Source organism: Mus musculus, chromosome 17 (genome assembly GCF_000001635.26).
Source record: "Mus musculus strain C57BL/6J chromosome 17, GRCm38.p6 C57BL/6J".
Classification (NCBI taxonomy): domain Eukaryota; kingdom Metazoa; phylum Chordata; class Mammalia; order Rodentia; family Muridae; genus Mus; species Mus musculus.
In genome coordinates this window covers 88626430-88648646 of record NC_000083.6, presented here as the reverse complement: position 1 = coordinate 88648646, position 22217 = coordinate 88626430, and the positions used below count along the sequence as shown (strand labels likewise).

General features: G+C 44.7%; 1 protein-coding gene across 4 annotated transcripts in view; it reads right to left on the bottom strand.

Moving 5' to 3' along the window:
- Positions 1–781: 781 nt before the first annotated feature.
- Positions 782–22217, bottom strand: part of Ston1 (stonin 1) — a 50251-nt gene continuing 28815 nt past the window's right edge. The window contains exons 1-4 of one of the 4 annotated variants that reach the window (XM_006525112.4): positions 21122–21376; positions 11565–13526; positions 4107–4309; positions 782–3432 (exon numbers count right to left, since the gene is read on the bottom strand). In XM_006525112.4, coding sequence (XP_006525175.1) covers positions 3358–3432; positions 4107–4309; positions 11565–13479 — 2193 coding nt within the window. In that variant the 5' untranslated portion in view covers positions 13480–13526; positions 21122–21376 and the 3' untranslated portion in view covers positions 782–3357. Of the gene's footprint in view, positions 3433–4106; positions 4310–11564; positions 13527–21121; positions 21377–21784; positions 22093–22217 lie in introns of those variants that run through there. The other 3 variants (NM_029858.2, XM_006525111.3, XM_006525113.3) reach the window with 3 other exon arrangements.

Genomic DNA, 22217 nt, shown 5'->3' with positions numbered 1-22217 from the left:
TAGATTCTTCTCCAATCTCCAGGACTTCAACAGCACAGAGGATTTAGCTAGGTTTCCAGTCCTGAGCAATGATCTCCCTCTTGTTGAACAGGTTTGAAGTCCAATGGTAGAGCTGTTGGTTACAGCTAAGGCATGCGTATCACTACTGAACCTGTAGGATTTACTGGGTCATGATGGTCGTTGATGTGGTCTTAGGAATCGTAGCTGGTTACAACTGTTGGTTCCCTGTCTCCTTTGGAAGATTGTATGGTGCCTTCTGGTACTATGAAAGCTAGTCTCCAGGGAGGAGGCATTCAGGTTAATTCCAGATCTTTATGTGTCATGATTATATCTCCTTTAAAAAAAATCATTCTTAGTATTAGAGAGATGACCCAGAAGTTAAGAGTTCACACTACTATTTCAGAGTACTGAGTTCAGTTCCCAAGTACCCACACCCAGCAGCTCATAACTGCCTGAAACTTCAGCTCCAGGAAATCCAACACACCTCTGGCCTCAATGGACACTGCACTCGTGTGCACATTCACACACATAAATAAATAATAAAATAAATCTTTTTTTTATTCATCATCTATCATCTTCAACATGACAATCAAGTATAGTTTGTTGGTATTCATTCTCTAGGCTAGGCCGAGATGTCATGTCCAGAGACTCCTTAATAGTGAAGCCATGTATATACACCCGACAGAGTCAATCATGTGTGGTTATTGAAATTGATTTCACACCTTTAAAAAAAAAGTCTCCAGGCCTTGCAGACGAAGATGTAAGTTCACAGCACAGCAAGAACTATTTGAAATACATCTTTAATTTTGTAAAAAATCAATATGTAATCTACAAAATACTTTGTTACATGATTATCAAGTTCAGTCTGTTCTGAGTTTGTAACAATAGGTCAGGAAGTCATATTCTGAGTAAAACATTGTAACAGCCATTGTTAAGGAAAACTCTCTAACTGAAGTTGTAGGAAATTGGTTAGATAATAAACATAGCTGCTGAATGAAAGGCAACTGCAGTTCTCTGATACACAGACCAGACCTAAAGACAAGATGGAGAGTGTGACTTTCTTTCTTTTTTCTTTTTTCCGAGACATGGTTTCTCTGTGTAGTCCTGCCTGTCCTGGAACTCACCCTGTAGGCCAGGCTGGCCTCGAACTCAGAAATCCGCCTGCCTCTGCCTCCCAAGTGCTGGGATTAAAGGCGTGTGCCACCTTTCTTATCTTTTGTAATTGATAAACAGCCATTCCCACAGACATGGAAGTGTTCTTATGCTCAGTCCTACATAACTGATCATGGAACTATCACCCATGCTCTCATTGGCACAGTTAATGTGGTCCCCTGCTGCCCAAATAACCAGACCAGGGTAGTGATTTCCTTAGTTGGCTACAGACTCCAAAGTGGTCACACAGGTAAAAAAGTTACCCAAGTTAAAATGTTTAAAAGGAGTGTTTCTTCTTGAATTCCCTCCTGGGCTTGTTTAAAAGCAGGGATTTTGAAGATCACTGCTGGCTTCTGGGGAGAGATTTTACTTCTTACACCATCCCAGTAAGTTTTCATGCAGGGCTTGGAAGTCACATTTAACTTCCCGCCATTTCTAAGGTCAGAAGGACTGTATCTAAAAGCCTCTTATCCCTAATGTTGATTTCACACTAAGTAATGGATATTTGAAGTCCCGATCGATGTACAAATTAAGGAGTATGCAGTTGTAACCCCCGCTGTTAATGCTATCAACGTTGCTCCAGAAACTCAATTTGAGCTTGCGTCAGTCCTCCAGCCTTAATACTGAAGCTGGAGGAGGCCCCCAAAGTCTGGTTGATTGTGACTTGTTAAAGACCTCAGCAGTGTGACCCACACATATTAGCCAATCTTCAGGGCAGGAAGAATAATGCCTTGGAGGGAATCCTCTGCTGGTTTTCTCTTGTGATATGAATATGCATTAAGTTCCTCTGCATCCACTGTGAGATCTTTATAGGCAGGAGGCCATAAAATACCTCAGAGAAGGTGTGATTAACCCAGCTAACTTCCCTGGGATTTCCCAACATAGCCCCTCAAAAATCTCCATGTTTGTTCCAAGCGGGCTAAAGTGAAGGAAGTGTGCCTGCTCCCAAACATAAGGAATGATGGTGGGTTGTTTGTTTTTAATCAGATACACACTGACATACATATGTGTGCTATGCATCAACAACGAGCTTCAAGCAAATATGAGTGACGTGTCACACGGTTAAAATAGAGCAATATAATCCATTCTTATCTCTGACTTTTGTTTTCTGTGCCTTTACTGTAATGACAGCTATAAAGTATGATTGGTACAAAATACTACAAGTGTTTGCTTTAACCTATTTGAATAGATGAAAATGAATGTAACAAAATATAAATGCAGGAAATAAATACTGTAGGCCAACAAGCAAACGCAGTTTGGAGCAGCTGTGTAACTTTTTGACTTAGAACAAACCTGTTTTGTGGGGAAGAGAGCCTCGCGTCACAAACATGGCTCTGCGTGAGTTGAATGCACATTAACACGACACGAAGGACTCTTTATCAAATGGGAAAAAAAATTCTCAAAACATCAATTTCTTAAAGCTTAGGATTCTGACGTATCCTGGAAAGCGGTAAAAGTGAGGCCAGGCAGAGGGAACAGGTCCCCATGCTGCTCGCCCCTCACTAGACCCTGGACTGGCAAGCCATCTCTCCGACTCCGCAGCTGAACTGTCTCCTCGTAGACACAGAGCTAGAATTACACCTTCTCTTTCACTTTGCACATCTTCTAGCAAAAATACTCTCAGCTAATAGTCCTCATAAGGGGTATTATTGCTGGGATGAAACACCAAGACAAAAATAAACTTGGGGGGGGGAGGGGAGGGGGCGAGAGGGAAAGGGGGAGGGGAGGAGGAGGAGGGGGGGAGGAGGAGGGGGGAGGGGGAGAGGGAGAGGGAGGGACTAGGCCAAGCTTGGGTTTTTACAACCTCAAAGCCCACCCCCAGTGACACACTTCCTCCAACAAAGTCGTACCTCCTAACTCTTCTCATCCATTCGAACCGTTCCACACAGAAAGCAAGAAGCGATGTGGAATCACAAAACCCAGATTATAAAACAAAGTCGCTGAGGAATCCAAACCCAGATACCCTTCAGTCAAACTGGCCAGCAGGTCTTGCATCAGATAGCAGCGCCTCCAAGTTTCAACATGATGTAACTCATGGTACGACTCATGGACACATTGCAGAGCATCAGAAGAGTGGCACGCAGATGGCCTGCTTTGGGACTCGCCACTGGATCTCTGGCCTAAGGCCGCTTCTCAGTCCCACCATACAGTAGCAGAACTTCCTGCCCTGTGGGTAGGTTCTGTGTTTGAACCGTGGGGTTGTGTTTATTGAGTTACACAGCCACCAGTTTTATCTGCGTCTTCTCCATCTACTTGAATCCACTTCTTTTCTATTTCAACCTGGTAGGAGGAAACAAAGCACAGGTGAGGTTAGCAGACATGGCAAGGACAGCAGCTCTCTGGACTGCTTATCCTGACGAGAGACCCCGACCCCCACCCTGTGGACACAGACCCATCCACTGCCCCACACCCACTCCATAGTGAGGTTGTGGGAACCAAGTCCCCAGATCCTTCCTTTTGGAATCCGATCTGAAGCTCTCTAAAAATCATGGCTCTCATCACGTTTGTTTGAAAGCTGCCACGCTCTGAGAAGCTGACATGGGAACGGCCCTGCAGATTGAGCCCAGAGGGACATTCTGTGGTCCTTAAGGGGCTAACCCAAGAGCAGACAGGACATGGGCAGGGCCAGTCTCTTCTAAAGTACAGTTCCTAGCTGCTTGGGGAGGTGTGGCCTTCAGGGCAGACAAGAGGGCACAGTATAGCAGCTGCCCTCACTAACTTCACCAATAAGGAAAGAAAGAAGTGGGTCTCAACAGAAGTCAACGCTGACCTCTAAGTCTCCCTGGCTAAGCTTTTTTCCCTTGTCAATGATAGAAGGGAGAAGGGAGACAGACAGACAGACAGACAGACAGACTGACTGACTGGTTCTTAAGGGACAAACTAGGCATTTATATCCAGGCCAGGCCCCACCCCAGATCGAGAATCCCTGATTTGAACCAGGGTGCTTGGGGTACCTGGATGTTGTAGCAAGCTCGCTGACACACGTGCTTCTGAGGCTGGGCATCGCTCTCCACTCCCAGAGACCTCACCTCTGTCCTTGAGGCACAGGCTTCAAGCATGGAAAACTGGACAGTAGCAAATGGATACCAATCTGAGGGAACTTCCTGGTCTGACCCAAGTTCTAGTTTGTATGACAGACAATGGGGCTGATCAGGACCTAGAAGAAGCCAAACCAAAAAGTCAGAATGCTTCAAAGGCCAAGGGATATTCTACAACACGCTTCTTACTGTAGTAAGAATCCCATTAGCGAACTTCAAAATGGCCTGGAGGAATCCAGCCAGGCTGAAACCAGCAGCTCTAAAATCTATTATCACTGTATGCCTGTATCATCACTGTGTGTATATCTGTATCATCACTGTATGTATATCTGAATCATCACTGTGTGTATATCTGTATTATCACTGTGTGTATGCCTGTATCATCACTGTGTGTATATCTGTATTATCACTGTGTGTATATCTGAATCATCACTGTGTGTATATCTGTATTATCACTGTGTGTATGCCTGTATCATCACTGTGTGCATGTATATCTGTATCATCACTGTGTGTATGTATATATGTATCATCACTGTGTGTATGTATATCTGTATCATCACTGTGTGTATGTATATCTGTATCATCACTGTGTGTATGTATATCTGTATTATCACTGTGTGTATATCTGTATCATCACTGTGTGTATATCTGTATCATCACTGTGTGTATATCTGTATCATCACTGTGTGTATATCTGTATCATCACTGTGTGTATATCTGTATTATCACTGTGTGTATGCCTGTATCATCACTGTGTGTATATCTGTATCATCACTGTGTGTATGTATATCTGTATCATCACTGTGTGTATGTATATCTGTATCATCACTGTGTGTATGTATATCTGTATCATCACTGTGTGTATATCTGTATCATCACTGTGTGTATATCTGTATTATCACTGTGTGTATATCTGTATCATCACTGTGTGTATATCTGTATCATCACTGTGTGTATATCTGTATCATCACTGTGTGTATATCTGTATCATCACTGTGTGTATGTATATCTGTATTATCACTGTGTGTATGTATATCTGTATTATCACTGTGTGTATGTATATCTGTATTATCACTGTGTGTATGTATATCTGTATTATCACTGTGTGTCTATATACCTGTATCATCACTGTGTGTCTATATACCTGTATCATCACTGTATGTATGTATATTTGTATTACCACAGATCAGCTCCAACAAATGGCTTTAGTCACAAACATCAAAAAGGTTTTCTAGCCAAAGATAAGAACAATATTTATATGAAACAGATTTGGCCAGAGTGTGTTTTAGCCCCTAGAAAAGCTTTTTCTGAGTAGACTGAGTAACCCCCCCCCCCCCAGTCATTGATTAAACCAGTATTTAATTTTAGATAATACAAAGACAAACTTCACGTTAGGTCATAGGGTTTCAAAGCCTGACTTGTAAACTGGGCTCTTTTTGTTCAGGTGGAATGTAACACTTTTTTGTTTTGGTAGGATGCACTTTTTTTCACTACTGAAATTCCCTCTCACGGTCCTGAAAAGCTTCTCCAGGAACAGATTACAGTGCAGAGACAGGCATACTGGCCTTCAGTGTTTCAGTCTAACATTTATTGTCAGAGAAGTGAACTGTGGATTGTGTGGACGGTGATCTATGCTGAGTCAGGCAGGCTCTGGGCAAAACCCAGGGGGTACTGGGTGCACTGAGAAAGGTAAAGTGGGAATTACAGTGTGTGTGTGTGTGTGTGTGTGTGTGTGTGTGTGTAAGAAAGAGAGAGGTTTTGGACACACCTGTATTCCCAGCACGTAAGGGGTAGGAAAAGGAGGATTGAGGATGTAGGGTCATCCCAGGCGACACTGTGAGTTTGAGGCCAGCCTGAGGCCTTATCTTGAAACATCGAACCACAACAGTAAAGCCCTCTGTTGACTTCACAAGTGCCCCGTGGGCCTCTCACATTGTTCATAGCATTTAGCCATATCTAGTTTAATCTATCTTTAAATAAATGTAACTTTTAAAAATCATCTCAAGGGGGCTGGAGAGATGGCTCAGCGGTTAAGAGCGCCGACTGCTCTTCCAAAGGTCCTGAGTTCAAATCCCAGCAACCACATGGTGGCTCACAACCATCCGTAACAAAAAATCTGATGCCCTCTTCTAGAGTGTCTGAAAACAGCTACAGTGTGCTTACATATAATAAATAAATAAATATTTTTAAAAAGTCATCTCAAAAGCTAGGTTAAATTCCTGTGCTGCTGCTGATAGAGCTTTCATCAGAGCATATCTTTGGGCCCAAAAGCACGAATTTAAAAGACTTTGCCTAAATTTGTTTTGAAAGATAAACCACCTTTCATTCTTTTAATGTGTTTCTTATTGGAATGTTGACTCTGTAAGAGGCCTGGAGAGGCTGTCCCTCAGTTCCCAGCAGATGCTCCACCCCAAACACAGAGGACGGGACAACAGCGGCCTCTGAGCGGCTGTAAGCTATCCACATCACTGCAGGCGAGACTATATGCACGCAGGCACGCACCCACCCACTAGCACACAGAAAGAGATCAGAGAAGCAGAGAGGCAGGATTCCTAGTCCTTCATCCTGTGTAGACTTCCGGCAGCAGCCAGGATGCAGTAGTTCACTGACACTCAGTCCACAGCCACTTCAGTTTCTTCAGTTTCTTTTCTTCAATTTTCGTTTTTTGTTTGTTTGTTTGGTTTGGTTTGGTTTTGGTTTTTTAGTGTTTTTTTTTTTCAGTTTTACATGGCTGTTGTGAGAATGGCTAATGAGAAGAGGCAGTGGTTTGGACAGAAAGTATTTACTACGTTGCCAAGTGATTTTAAGCTAGTATATCCAATTACCATACCAGCGGGGAACTGTGTGTTCTAGACTTAGACTTGAAAATGACACTGACAATTACTTAATTTTATGTATACATTGTCCTGGAAAATGTCTTGAGGAAGTTCCCCCCCCCCCCCAATGAAACGGGATGGGGAATGCATGAGAGTTGAAGACCTAATACTTTTTAAACGGTAGTCATGACATCTGCGTCACTTCTAAAAAGCTGGTGGAAAAAGTACTTTGCTCTCAAGCTTTCTGGTGTCTTTCTCCAGGCTTCTGTCCACTCTATGGTGTTTGCCAGCACACTCTTATTCAGGATTTGAGTTGAAGATTACATGTACTGTGCCTAAAACATTTTTGTCAAACTTAGAAGTGACAGAGAAAAGCCTGCTATCTCAGTACCTACCACGAGGGGGCACTGTCAGGCCTTAGTAATTATTCTGTCAGTAACTTCTCAGCTCTGGAGTGGGAACGCAAACCAGTCTCTTAGGTCGGGTTAATAGCCATTCCCTCCTGACCCAAGATACTCCATATCTGAAGCTGAGCTACTAAGAGCTGAAAAAAAAAAAGGATGTCGGAGAACCAAATCGCAGGGTTAAGAACTAAGAAGCTGGTAACAGAGGGCGAAACAGGGATGAACCTCGGGGAAGAGAAAACTGTAGTTGAGGGCCTACAATCATCTTTCTAAACCCCAGCTGCCTCCACATGGCGACCCGCTGCCTCCACTGTCTTTGTGCCAGGGGAGACAGTTTGGAAGTCTTAGTACCATGTTCTCATAGATCAATTTTGAAATCTACCCTTTTGAATCTCCCATGGTAGACAACGATCAGAATCCTGGCTCTCATTTCCACACACAGACACGCACACAAGGAAAGGAGAGCACACAGCTAGCTATACAGCCTGAGGCTGTTTTCCCTTGGTGCTTAGACACTGTTGGTACGAAAGGGTCCAACAGAGCGTCTGTGCAGAGTGGAGGTAATCACTGTGAATTTCTTGTGAAAGTGAACCTGCCTGCCTACATCATGGAGTTGTCCAAGAATGTGTGATGTGAACACACATTGGCAAGAATGTGTCACGAGAGGATGCCCCTTCACCCTTTCACTTCACCAACTTACATTATCTCCAGGAAATTCCACCCAGCTCTGTGCTGGATTCTAGGGAGATGCAGACACCCACATGGACCCCTGCTCACCAGAACTGAGCTGTAACCACCCAGCCAGTGAGACTGACCCAGAAGGAGCTGCTCAGAGGCACCAGGAGAGAAGGGAGCAGCAGCATCAAGCCTGGAGATTCAGGAGAATGAGATGACCCCTACCTACAATCCAGAGAAGGTCCACCTGGGCTTCCTTCCTTCCTTCCTTCCTTCCTTCCTTCCTTCCTTCCTTCCTTCCTTCTTCTTTCCATTCCTATAAACGTTTCCTTAGTACCACCACAGACAAACTCTAAACTAGGATGGCATTTCTTTCAGTATGTTAGAAGCAGGACTCCAACACCACGTGGAGTAACTGGGACCAGTGGGATCCAGGGACGATCCAGGGACGATCCAGGGACTCAGGAAACCCGCCCAACCAGTGGCACGGGTTCCTTCCTGTCTGGGCCGGTGCCCTGAGCAGAACTTGGGCCCAAACTCTGCAGCCAGTCCCACAACACCCAGTGGAAGCTCCACTCCCAGGCACTCTACAGGCCCAGGATCAGAGGATCGTAGCAAGTCCTGGATACACCATCACACTGGCAAAGCAAGATTTGGATCTAAAATCACTTCTCATGATGATGATAGAGGACTTTAAGAAGGACATAAGTAACTCCCTTAAAGAAATAAGGGAGAACACAGGTAAACAGCTAGAAGCCCTTAAAGAGGAAACACAAAAATACCTTAAAGAGTTACAGGAAAACATAATCATTATCAAACAGGCGAAGGAAATGAACAAAACCATCCAAGATCTAAAAATGGAAATAGAAACAATAAAGAAATCACAAAGGGAGACAGCCCTGGAGTTAGAAAACCTAGAAGAGAGATCAGAAGTCATAGATGCAAGCATCACCAACAGAATACAAGAGATAGAAGAGAGAATCTCAGGTGCAGAAGATACCATAGAAAACATGGACACAACAGTCAAAGAAAATGCAAAAAGCAAAAAGCTCCTAACCCAAAACATCCAGGAAATCCAGGACACAATGAGAAGATCAAACCTAAGGATAATAGTTGTAGAAAAGAATGAATATTTTCAACTTAAAGGGTCAGTAAATACCTTCAACAAAATTATAGAAGAAAACTTCCCTAACATAAAGAAAGAGATGCCCATGAACATACAAGAAGCCTACAGAACTCCAAATAGACTCGGCCAGAGAAGAAATTCCTCCCATCACATAATAATCAGAACAACAAGTGCACTAAACAAAGAAAGAATATTAAAAGCAGTAAGGGAAAAAGGTCAAGTAACATATAAAGGCAGGCCTATCAGAATTACACCAGACTTCTCCCCAGTGACTATGAAAGCCAGAAGATCCTGGGCAGATGTCATACAAACCCTAAGAGAACACAAATGCCAGCCCAGGCTACTATACGCAGCAAAACTCTCAATTACCATAGATGGAGAAAACAAGCTATTCCATGACAAAACCAAATTTGCACAATACCTTTCCACAAATCCAGATCTACAAATGATAATAGATGGAAAACTCCACACAAGGAGGGAAACTACACCCTAGAAAAAGCAAGAAAGTAATCTTCTTTCAACAACCCCAAAAGAGGATAGCCACACAAACCTAATAACATCAAAAATAACAGGAAGGAAAAGTCACTATTCCTTAATATCTCTTAACATCAATGGATTCTATTCTCCAATAAAAACTTAGACTGGATACGTAAACAGGACCCAGCATTTTGCTGCATACAGGAAACAAATCAGTGACAATGACAGACACTACCTCAATGTAAAAGTTTAGAAAACAATTTTCCAAGCAAATGGTTCCAAGAAACAAGCTGGAGTAGCCATTCTAATATGGAATAAAATCGACTTTCAACTAAAATAACACACACAACTATGATTTACATGAGAAGAAACTTGAAACTTTGACTTAGCAAGAGATGCATGGTTTTAGCAAATAAATATGTTAAAGAAGAAGCCAAGAAGGATAGGATCCACATGAACACAGTACCACTAACATAGGCAACCTGAAGAAATGAAAACAGAACCAAATACTCCAGACTATTTGCCTCAATATGTCAAATGATCCCTCCACAAAATGGTGTTCAAGTGGAAAAGACATGATATCAATTTACATTTAGGTGCAGCAGATTCTAGTCAAAACATTCCAAGTCTCAAGTAATTTTGGAAACCTGAGTATATAATGTCCTCCAAGACTTTTGCAGTCCTGGGATGGAATGAGGGCAGTCTTCAAGCTATCCAGGCTTCCCAAACTAATTTGGGATATCCATGGCATCTACCCTGGAATTGACTGACGTAAACACATTGGAGCTTCTTTGTCAGATGCTGAAAATCTAGAGAAGAAAACCAAATAGCAACATCACATAACAATTTATAGTTACCAAATTACACCAGATTTTCAAAGCACTCTTATAAAGATCGCATTTGTTTCTCCTCCAACTCCTTCACCCTTTCTAAGACAACCACACATAACCAATACCCATTCTATGGTTGAATACATTAACACTCAAAATATTCAAGAGTGAGTTCTGAGATTCCTCACTGTGGAAGAAAAGGACAAATGGATACAATGGAGGATTGAAAGTACGGCTAACTTAAAAATCAATGATACGATAGAAACAGGTGTATAAAAGCTGGGGTCTTAGACAGATGCACTTAGCACTTAAAACGAGCAGAATGAATAGAAACAAACACTTATCTAGGACTAATTGGCTATTCTGAGTCTTTTGTTGTTCCAAATCAACCCGAGGATTTTCTTTCTATTTATGTGAAGAATGAGATGAGGATGTTGATTGTAATTTCATTGAATCAGTAAATTATTTTGGTAGGAAGGTTTTTTTTTTTTTTTCACAATGTTAATTCTACCAAGCTATATGCTTGGGGGGCTTTCAAATTCTAGTATGTTTCTTAACCACTTTCTTCGCATATTTTTTTTACCTCTTTTGTTATGGATATTCCAAATGTTTTATTTTATTTGAGAAACTGGGAAGAGGCACGTGTCCATGATCTTTCTTAGCAGGTTTGTTACCCATATCTACTAAGACTGGTAAATTTTGTAAGTCAATTATGTATCATTAAAAAAAAGAAAAGAAATGGGGAATAAATAAATAAAATTCTTTTGAAAGAAAGAAAGAAAGAAAGGAAGGAAGGAAGGAAGGAAGGAAGGAAGGAAGGAAGGAAGAAGGAAGCAGGAGACGCTGCACCCATTTGGTAGAAATAAACACTAGAGAAAATGAATAAATCAGCTGTTTGGCTGTTTTCTCCCTCCAGCTTGGCTGTGCAAGCGAGCAAGCACTCATCTCTCTAAGTACCATCTGTCTCTGCCTGCTTTGGCCCAAGGATGTAGGTGAAAACACCGAGCAGTTTCCTACGAAAGTTACCCTAGGTGGGGGATATTTACTTGAGTTTTTATCCGGAAGCCGGTCTATCTTCCACACCACAGCCCGGTAGGCGCTCTCATATTTTGCTGACCCGACAGTGACCTGAATGACAGGTTCAGATTCAGGCTCCTGTAAACTCCCCAGACAAGCCCGACGGTTCATTTTGGCTTTCAGGGACTTCTGCCTCTGAAGGTTCCTGGTCCAGAGGGCCTTGATCCACTGGGCTGGGACAGGAAAATGAATCATGATATTGTTACAGCTCCTCAGGGCACCGGCATGGGGTGACCCCTGAGCTGCTGGGGTCATGTTGACAAAGGCCTGCAGCTCCACATAGGCTCCCTGGACAGTTACTACGGACTTCACCGCAAAGGGGAGCTCACCCGCTTCGTACGAGGTTTTGAAACGCATCAGCTCAAACCGGCAAGCATCCAGAGGCACGAACTTAATGATTCTGGACTGTTCAAATTCTTCAGCCTTCACACACGTATGGAAATGGTAGTCAAGAATAGCAATCCCCTTTTTTTCCGGTTCTTTCTCAAAATAGCATTCGTCCCGTTTCTGGAGCTCACGGTCGTTTAAGGCTAAGAAACATTCCGCGGGCCCGTTGAGAAAGCAGAGGCAGCAGATCTGAGTTACCACGGCGCTTTCCACCAGCTGCCCCTCTTTGGTTACTTTACCCCAAAGGCTGTCCTGAATGTCCAGGCAAATTTCTTGTTCCTCGTAGCTTTTGTTCTTGGGCTTGGCAGTAGCCGGCAGCTTTATTAGCTCCTCTTCGACGGTAGTCAGAAACTCGAGGAAGTCACGGTGTTCCGTGGACCCCAGCTTCAGCATCTGCTCCACTTCCGGCTCGTGAACCACCTCTGTCTTGGCATGGTATTTCCTTTTCTCTGAGTAAGACACGTGTTCCACCTTCACGGTGTGGATTTTCCCTGCCATGCTGAAGTTCTCGAGTTTGGGCTCAGAAAGCCTGCAATGTGGGTCAAGCTGGAACTCTTTGAATGGTTTTTCTAGCCCCTTCTCATAGTACATCTGCAGAATCCCTCCAGGAAGAACCTTTAGGAAAATGGGTCCCCATTGCCGGGAAGACATCATGTTCTTCTTCTCGGGAATCCTCAGCATGAAGGACCATCCAGCTCTGGGCTGACTCCGGAAGAGGGAGTGTGGGACAAACGAGACTGTGTCTCCTGCATATGGATCCTGCATAGACAAATCTCCAAGAGGGTCTTGGGTCTCCGCTGAGTGCAAGTGTTCCAGCTTCTCGCAGATGTAGTCCAGTGAGCACTGGGTTAGGCTTTTGTGGCCAATAGGTACCTCCTTGTCCTTTGGTGAGAACGGCTTTCTGCTTGCCAGGGAGTCAAGGGGGAACGGGGAAGCGCTACCTTCATCTTTCCAAAATGGGTTGGAGAAAGCACAATGGTCCTGAAAATATTCGAACTGCCGAGCCTCGCTTTGGACCCGCTGAGGGCCAGCGTCTTCTGTAAAACCGAGTGTTGGAGTGGGCTGAGTGTGGGAGTGGCTACTGGGTAACGATACATGGGGGGAGCAGTCTGGCTTAGTAAGTAATAATGGGGGACCCACTCCTCCCGCCGTTGTGGGGGCACTGCTTGAAGAACACTCTGGAATAGGATAAAGCACATGTGTCCCTGCTTTAGGGATGCCAGGGAACCCTGGGAAGTCTTTGGTGGGTGTAGAAAGAGGGGAGTTGCTTGGGGGTCCTGGACTGAAATAAAAATCCACCATGGGAGAGGACAGGGGGGTGCTGCTGGCAGAGGAGGGGGTGCTGGGAGGGTCCCGGAGGGTAGGAAGGGTCAGCTTCAGTCCGTTTGGTCTACAAACACCCTGAGTCTCCAGAGAAAAATCCTTTCTTTTCTGAGAAGATTGAAAAGCAGGGTCATCATCAAAGGTGACCCAGCTGCCCGGGTTTGTAGAATACATCTTCAGGGTGGGCTTGTGGTCTGGTCAAATAGTCAGGGTCGTTGTCTCTGTAAAGGAGAAAGACAAAGTCCAATGTCACAAACCTGTGTGTGCAAAGAAATACTTATAAGTGGCCATACTTGGCAGATAAATGAATTTTAAATTGTGAACCAAAATTGGCCCTTCCTTTATTTTTAAGTTCATTGTCTCCGGTATTTTATTATTATTAACTCACGGGAGCGCCACACTCTACACTCAAAATAAACTTCAAGTCAGAAAGTTACAAAGCCAGACATAGTAGCTCAGGCCTATAATCCCAACACGTGGGAAGCTGAGCGAGGAGGAATCTAATTTGCCAAGGACTATCCTCAGTTGTTTTGGGGTTCTCGAGAATGGGAGATTTGGATCTGCACGAAATCAAGAGTCTCAGGCGGTAATGGAGGAGCAAGCTGACAGGTGAATCCTTGCTGTTCAAAAGCTGTGCTTGGTGACGGCTTGTAGTTCCCCACCGCAATCTTTTTTTATTTAATTATTTACTTTTATTTTATGTGCATCGGTGTTTTGTCTGCATGTCTGTCTGTGTGAGGGTGTCAAATCCCCTGGATCTTGTGTTACAGACAGCTGTGAGCTGCCGCCATGTAGGTGCTGGGAATTGAACTCAGATCCACAGGAAGAACAGCCACTTCTCCTTACCCCTGAGCCATCTCTCCAGCCCTTGCCTCAGTCTTTTATTGCTTACACACTTCCTTGTTATACAATAATACACAATCAAAAGTCTTTCATTCTTTTCCTCACAAACTTATTATTTTGCCTGATAATCCCATGTGACTATGGCACGATGCACACACAAAGTCACAGTTCACTGTCAGCTAAAGCAAGCTATACATTAACTTCTAACGCTCAGAAAACCTCCACAGCACAGGTCATCTGGGCATAAATTTGCGGTTACAGCATTAGCATGAGAACAAAAGGTGCTAAGCAGGTCAGGTAATGTCAGCATTGGTAACTTGTCTAAGGTTGCAAAGTCTCCTTATAAGCCCCCCTCATTGAGTCCAAGCTCTTCTTGCCCATCCTTTATCTTCTTTATCATACATATATCTTCCAGTTTTTCCTAGTAATATTTCTGAATCAAACTTTCCATTATTAGAGATCTCCTCTCATAGGGGCTCTCTCAACCATTGCTCACTAACCCAGGAGACCCAGCTATTTCTTCCTCCATCTTGTCCCTTGTACTTTCCATGGACATCCCTGTTCTTAGTGACCCAGGCCCACCGTTCCTTTTACTTGGGGTCTTCAATTCTCTTAACTACTAAAACTTCAGGTTTCTCAAAAACATTGCCTGCCTCAAATATTTCCTGATACAACCTAATCATCATGAGTTGGCTAAAATTTCCCAGAGAACAACAATTAAGGCCTTCAGCCTCCACATCCAGAGCCCCTTGTCCTGATTCGCCTGGGTTGGCTGCTTGGATGGCCTGGGCCAGAGCAGTTTGTTCCTAGTAGACATCAGAGCCATTTCCTTCTCTAGTAATGCCCTCAATCCATTTCCCAGACATTTTTACCAAAGTTTATATGAGGACAAATATGGTATAGACAAAGGCAAAGTGGACAAGCATATAAGAAGAGCAACGCCATCTGTATACTAGAAAGTCCGAGATGCAGTATTCAGGTTGACACAGGTGCTCCTGTGGCCAAAGCTGCGTCATACAGTCATGTTCACAACCATGTCATACCTGATATAATTAATTCAAGGCCAACCTGGGCTACACAGTGAGTTCAGCCTGGCCTGAGCTACAGAGCAAGCATCTGTCTCAAAAAACAAAAACAAAAACAAAAACAAAACCAAGCAGGGATGGAGAGGAGCTGATTTGACTCGCAGCACCCATATGGTGGCTCACACGCATCTGTAACTGCAAGCCCAGTCCATGGGATCCAACCAAGGCACGTTTCAGGCATGCATGCAAGTAGGTACAACGCTCACACTCATTCGCAGAAATGTGTGCGCATGCGTGCAACTAGGCGCGGTCCTCATAATCATCCACAGAGAGTAAAAATAAACAAGACCTTTAAAAACAAACAAATAATAAATAAACAAGTCAAAAACACAAAAGGCAAATTGCGTAACGATAAAGCAGTCAGTGCACAAGGAAGATACAATAATTGTAAATGTCTGGCACCCAGCATTAGAACCCCAAGACCAAGGGAGCAAGGACTGACAGTCAGGAAGGAAGAACTAGACAGCTAAATATAACGCTAGGGGATTCAGGATCCCAGATTCATAATAGAGGCAATACCCAGGTAGACTGTTAATCTTTACAAAGAAGTCTTGAGCAATCCCATCCACCAAATGAGCTTGCCAGACGCACACAGCATCCCAGCACAGACTAGAGCGGACATACCTTCTCAAGCACACATGGAGGAGTACAACAAGGAAGAGTGCATTATCTTAGACCACATGACAAGCCTTAAACTTAGGAAAACTAAAGTAACATAAGCACTTCTGTCTTATACAGGTGGGGAGGGGGTTCCTAGAAATCAATAGCAAAAGGGGAACTCTTGCTTTTGTTTTTCCACCAATGCAAATTGACAAACAAGCGAATTAATATCAAGTGAAGACATTGTGCAATCATGGTTTCAAACAGAGGGGGATGTAAGGGTAAGCTAGAAAATACTGTGAGACAGAAACACAGTCGGGGGTGGTGGCGCACGCCTTTAACCCCAGCACTCTGTGAGGCAGAGGCAGGTAGAAGTTCCAGGCCAGCCTGGTCTGTAAATCAAGTCCAGGACAGCCAGGGTTACACAGAGAAACCCCGTCTCAAAAAAGAAAAACAAAACGAAACAAACAAAACAAGCAAAAAAAAACAAAGAACCAAAACAAAGCAAAATCTCACAGATTTCTAAAATCCGCAATGAAAGTCATGCTAACAGAAAAGACTACAGCCATAAATGGCTACACTAAAAATAAGGGTAAGCTCAAAGAAATTCCACAGCTCTATGCTTCAAGAAGCTAGTCAACAGACAAGCTAAAGGAGAGTTAGCTCAGGTAAAACTAACAGAACAGCAGGGCTGAGACGCATGCAGAAAGAAGACAAGAGGACGAAGAGCGAGCCTTTGAGCCAGTGCTGTTGAAAATGGATGAAAATGAAAAACACAAGATATTTGAAGTCAGCTTCAGAGAGCAGAAAGTGAAGCAATGAATGTCAGAGCCTGGAAAGGGGACAAAAGGGGAGCCACTGTTTAGAGGGTATAGCATTTCATCTGTGCTGGGGCTCAGGCAGTCCACACAGTCCTGTTGAAAACGTGTAAGTCCTTACAGCTAGTTTAGTGAACAATGGAAAAAGGAAATTAGAAATAAAAAGCATTCCAGTGGAAGTCACAAAAATAAAAAGGATTGTACAAGACTGTGGGTAGACCAACCAATAGGAGAGCTATTCTGCACTATTCACTTAAAGTTGTGTTACAAAGGACAGACTTCATGTGCCTTCCCACAGACACTCCCCACACACACACTGCTGGGGTGGGGTGGGGATTTAGGGGGACTTTATGAGGAGCATACACAGGAAGGTTGGGGGCATTTGACTCAAAGCTTTGTTTGTTTGCTTGCTTTTGTTTTTCAAGACAGGGTTTCTCTGTGTAGTCTTAGTGGTCCTAGAATTGACTCTGTAGACCAGGCTGGCTTTGAACTCAGATCCGTCAGCCTCTGCCTCCTGAGTGCTCAGATTAACCACCTGGCAAGTCAACTGAATCAAATCACTAAGTCTTCATTGGAATGATTACTAGGTAGTCACTTTGTTAGTGAAGTGGAAAGCTAGAAATCCAATAAGTTTATAACACACTTCCACCCCATCCACCCACCCCCAAAATATGTGAAGTTTATCATTCAGAGGGTCTTGACTCACGGCCTATCAAACAACCTGTGCTGTGTGTGCATCCATACATTCCTCTATACATACATTCCTCTGTACAGACTGAAGTCCCCCATCAGTAAAGGGCTACATTCCTGTACATAGCCTGAAACCACCCATCAGCAAGGAGAAAAAAAAAAATCAGGACTGACTGAGATACAATTCATAGGCCACTTTCAAAAAACAAAAACAAACAAACAAACAAAACCAGTGTGCACTTATGTACTTTTTAGATTAATAACAGAGTTGTTTGTCCATTGCCGCCAACTTCAAAACATTCCTCCTGCTCCCAAAACAAACCCTAGACCAACCCCAGGCACTCTCCAGCCTCCCCTTCTCCTGGGCCCCGGAATTCACTAACCTACCCTCTATCTTTATGAATTTGTCGCCTCTATGAACATTTCTATTGAGCAAATGCTGTCTCCTTTGGTATAACATAAATTCTTGAAATTAGTCTGAAGACACCAAAGGTGAGGAGCTTTAAGAAGCACATTCCTGAGGGTAGTGAAGTCACAGGAATCCTGGGCACTGCTCTGCCACTGGCTGGCTGAGTGCCCGGTCTCTTCAAAAACCAAGGGTTGGTTACACTAGAACAGTTTTTGGAGTTCTTTCCAGCATTAAAGCAATTCTATGGCAATTGATATCCAAATCAAATGTGTATGTTCAAAAGCAAAAACTATTCCCCACTCAGTTCCAGGACCCTCAGGGCAGAGAAGCCCAGTGCTGGGACTGTAACTCAGGACGAGTATTCTACCACTGAGCTACACCCATTATTTTGAACCCTCCTAGAAGGAGCCCCATTGGACGGAAAAACTGAGACCTGCTGGCACAAAGCTGCTGGGTAAAGCCTCTTTCCTCCCTCTGGGCCCCTGCTTGTTTGATTCACTCAAGCTTGGAAAAGAGCTGACACAAATAAATAGAAGGGGGAGCCTAGGACTGGGCTGAAAACAAAGGCCTCTGCGCATTCCTGGGGGCTCTAAACCCACAAGAAGGGGCTTGAGGCCAGGCCAAGGCCGGGGTGGAGGGCAGGGGGAGGGAACCTCACCGTCGGGCTCTGCCCAGCAGAAGCAATGGCCAAAAACATCAGCCCCTGGGACCTGGCAGAGCCACCAGGAGGATCAGAGGTCCAGGCCCATCCTCGCCCCACCCTCAGAAGGAATCCAGTCCAAACAGCCCTTCGGAGGACAAGACGTCCTGCAAATATTTACTCCAGCAGAGTTTATTATGTTAGAAGACAGATGAGAGATTTCAGTGCAGTCTTGCTGGGATCCCCGCCTAGCGTCTGCCCCTTCTGGTTTCCCTGGGTAGTTTGGGAAGATGGGTGTAGTTTATTTTTCTCTGCCTCTTGTGAGACAAAGAAACTGATTTACACACACACACAAAGAAATTAGCCCATTGCTTTGTAAATGGACGTACCTCTACCCCCACCCCCATTTTTTTGCACACCTTATATAATACCTATGATCTTGAACCCCAAATCCATGCAAAGATTTCTCAATCCTGGCTCCCCAGCCAGTGGTCAGTCTGCCTCCAAGGTCTCTGGTTGGTCCTCTACAGATGGGACCTCAGTGGGAGGCTGGTCTGGTTCCCTCAGTGCTCTGTCCCCTCCTGCCTGCTGCACATCTCTCTTATCTCTGCTTCCCCTCCCTCAGTATCATCCTTCTCCCACATCCCCTTCCAGTCAGCTAGCCCAAAGTCAACAACTAGTGCTCCAACCAAATGCTTTCCTTTCTCCAACCCCGTCCCTACCCCAGAGCCTGGCTCAGAAGGCCCTAGGCCTCTGGCAGGGGAGGTAAGCACGAGCGAGCTTGGCAACAATCTTCCTTCCATGGTTCCTGCCCACAGCTGCTTCAGAGCGCTGGAAGGCAGCTCAGCTTAGTGCAGTCTCCCTTTACCTCCCCCCGCACACCCCCAACCCACCCCTTCCTCCCGCAGCGCCCCCCACCCTTGTCCCCTCCCGCTGCCGCCATCTCCTCTGAGTCCCTCACAGCCACCCCCACCCCGTGTTGGCAGCCACTTGGATCAGAACAAGCTCCTGCCTCTCTTGATACCCCTCCCCCCTACTCACTACTGACAGCCATGCATGAGCAATATCTCATTTAAACAGCATTTGGGCATCTTCCAAGGTCTGGAATCTAGTTGGTTCAGGGCCCAGGAATTCCTGTCTCCTTCCTATCTCTGCTACTTCCTTCAGAGGCAAAGATTCCTCTGTCTGACTCAGGCTCCTTCCCTGCCAGTGAGGCCATGGCCTTCCTGTGGCCCCAACCCTTCAGAGGTCTGTGTGCAGTCCATCTGGATTAGGAGCGAACTTCTAGAACATAGCTCCAGTTAGGCCCAGAAATATGGCAGGACACCAAGATCCTATCTAGGGCATAGAAATTTTATTATGGCAGAAATTTCTAGAAACCCGTTTTTGATATTTAAGACTCCTCAGGGAGATGTTTGCTTCTCTGTAAAACAACAGTTTCTTCACAGTAGCCAGTCTCATAGCGGCTTTGGGACGACTGAACTTGAGAGCAAGTTAAAAGTAGCTGTGTTTGGCTATTCACATCAGGAAAAACGGGGCTGCAGGAAACCATGACACAAGCCTTTTCCCCTTCAACAAATCTATCAAGTGCATTCAGAATCTGCTAAGAGTTTAACCCCCTCCAAATTAGGGGATCTCCACAGCAATTACCCCTACCCTGTTCTAAAGGGTGGGCTAGAAACAGAATAGGCTACAGCAAAGCTAAAAAAAAAAAAGATACATTATTCTTTCTGCCAGTTAAGAAATCAAACTCTTGTACTACAGAGATAACCACAAATAAGGAGATGGCTCAGTGGGAAAAGTGCTCACCATGCAAGCATAAGGTCCTGAGTTTGAATCCCCAGAACACAAATAAAGCCAGGCACAGCAGAAAGGAGAGAGACAGAGAGAGACAGAGACAGAGACAGAAAGAGACAGAGACAGAAAGAGACAGAGACAGAAAGAGACAGAGACAGAGACAAAAAGAGACAGAGACCGAAAGAGACAGAGACAGAAAGAGACAGAGACAGAAAGAGACAGAGACAGAGAAACAGAGAGAGACACAGAGAGAGATAGAGAGAGTAAGTGTGGGTGCGTGTGTGTGTGTGTCTGTGTGTGTGTGTGTGTGTGTGTGTGTATGTGTGTGTGTGTTCCCAGCATGCCTATGGCCAGTGGAAGCTCAATAATCAGCTAACACGGCCTGGTATACACAGAAGCAAATGAGAGACCCTACCTCAAACTGGGTGGAAGTCGAGGACCACCCAGGTTATTCTCCAGCCTCCACACTTAAAACAGGGCACTGACACCAGCACTCACATAGATAAACATGTAGGCATGCACACATGCACCATACATACAACCCACACACAAGATAAAAGCAACAATACCTTACCTTCAACAATAACATTATCACATGCCTTGCAGGTTCGAAGCTCTACTATGAAACATCATCTCTAAGACTATCCCAGGATAAACTTTCAAGTCAGAGGGAAACACTGCCTGTTCTTTCAGTCAGCTTTATCAAGCAGAGATCCTGTCTCATTTGTAAAGACATTTTCTACTTTTTCTACAAAAATCCGGCAAAAAGTACAGAACTCCATACATTGTTGATAAAATAACCTCAAGTGGACTTTTCTCCTTTTTCTAAAAGCTCTAAGCACACACACACACACACACACACACACACACATGCAGTTCAAAGAGTCATTGAATTTTAGCATTAAGAAGAAAGTGCGACTAACAAAACATTTACCAACAACTCTTGTCTAACAGCTGCACATAGGTCTCGTCTTGTTTAACACCCGGCGCTTCAGAGGAGTCAGAGAGGTTAAACTACTTGCCAAAAGTCACGCAGCTCGCAAGAGGCAGAACCTGGCTGAAACCAGGTCTGTTAGATGCCAAAGTCCAATACTCCCAAGATCCCTTTGACCTCCTGGCAGGGAGGTTGTCACTGCCACACCCTTCCTCAAGGAAACAGCTCCCAGCTGCCGAGGTCCCTCCCTAGAGCCAGGAACTAAAGAAGGGTGAGCCTGGAAAGAGTTTGTTTCTCACCTACCACAGGTGTCTTGGACCAACAAGCTTTAGGAAAGGCAAACTCTGGGACAGACACCCCTGCAACACCCCAACCCCCAACCCCAAGAGTCCAGCCACGATCAGGCTAGGCTCACTTCTGAGACTACCTTTATTAACTCAGGCCAACCTGCTTCCTGTCCCTACTTGACTGGCCCTTCAGAGCAGTCTTGGTGCACCAATTGCCCAAATTCTATCTTGCTCCTTACACAGTCCTTCCGTCCCCTCCGCACGGCCCAGGGTCCCTCTATTCTGCTGTTCTTTGCCCTCAGCTCTTCTAGCCCAGCTTCCTTTTCCTTGGCCTTTCCTCAGAAACCATTCAAGGAAGGAATGTACAAAGCTCTACCATCTCCTGAAGATTGTTGAAATCCGACTCGGGGGCCTTCAGCTGGTAAAGCCACATTCCGGATCATTTGTGGCTTTGTCTCCACGTCACTGCCGGTGTGTGGAGAGGAACAGACTCCTTTTACATGGTCCCTAATGTATACTCCTCCATACATTCCAGATGTTGGGGGAGGACAGACGCTGAAGCCGTCCATCCCTGGAAGCTATCAGCTGTACCCCATTGTCATGGTCAGGCAGACTCCCGCTTCAGCCTCTGGGCTCTTACCAAGGCTGAACTTCTCTGACTCTGGCTTTTTGCTCTGTAACAATGCTGAACAATCTAAAGAAAGAATGTCTTAGGGTCAATATCCGCTTGGCTTCATTGGCTGCCCTCCCAAATAAGGAACTCTCAGATTCCTGCATTCCAGACTCCTCCAAAGCTACTTTGTAACCAG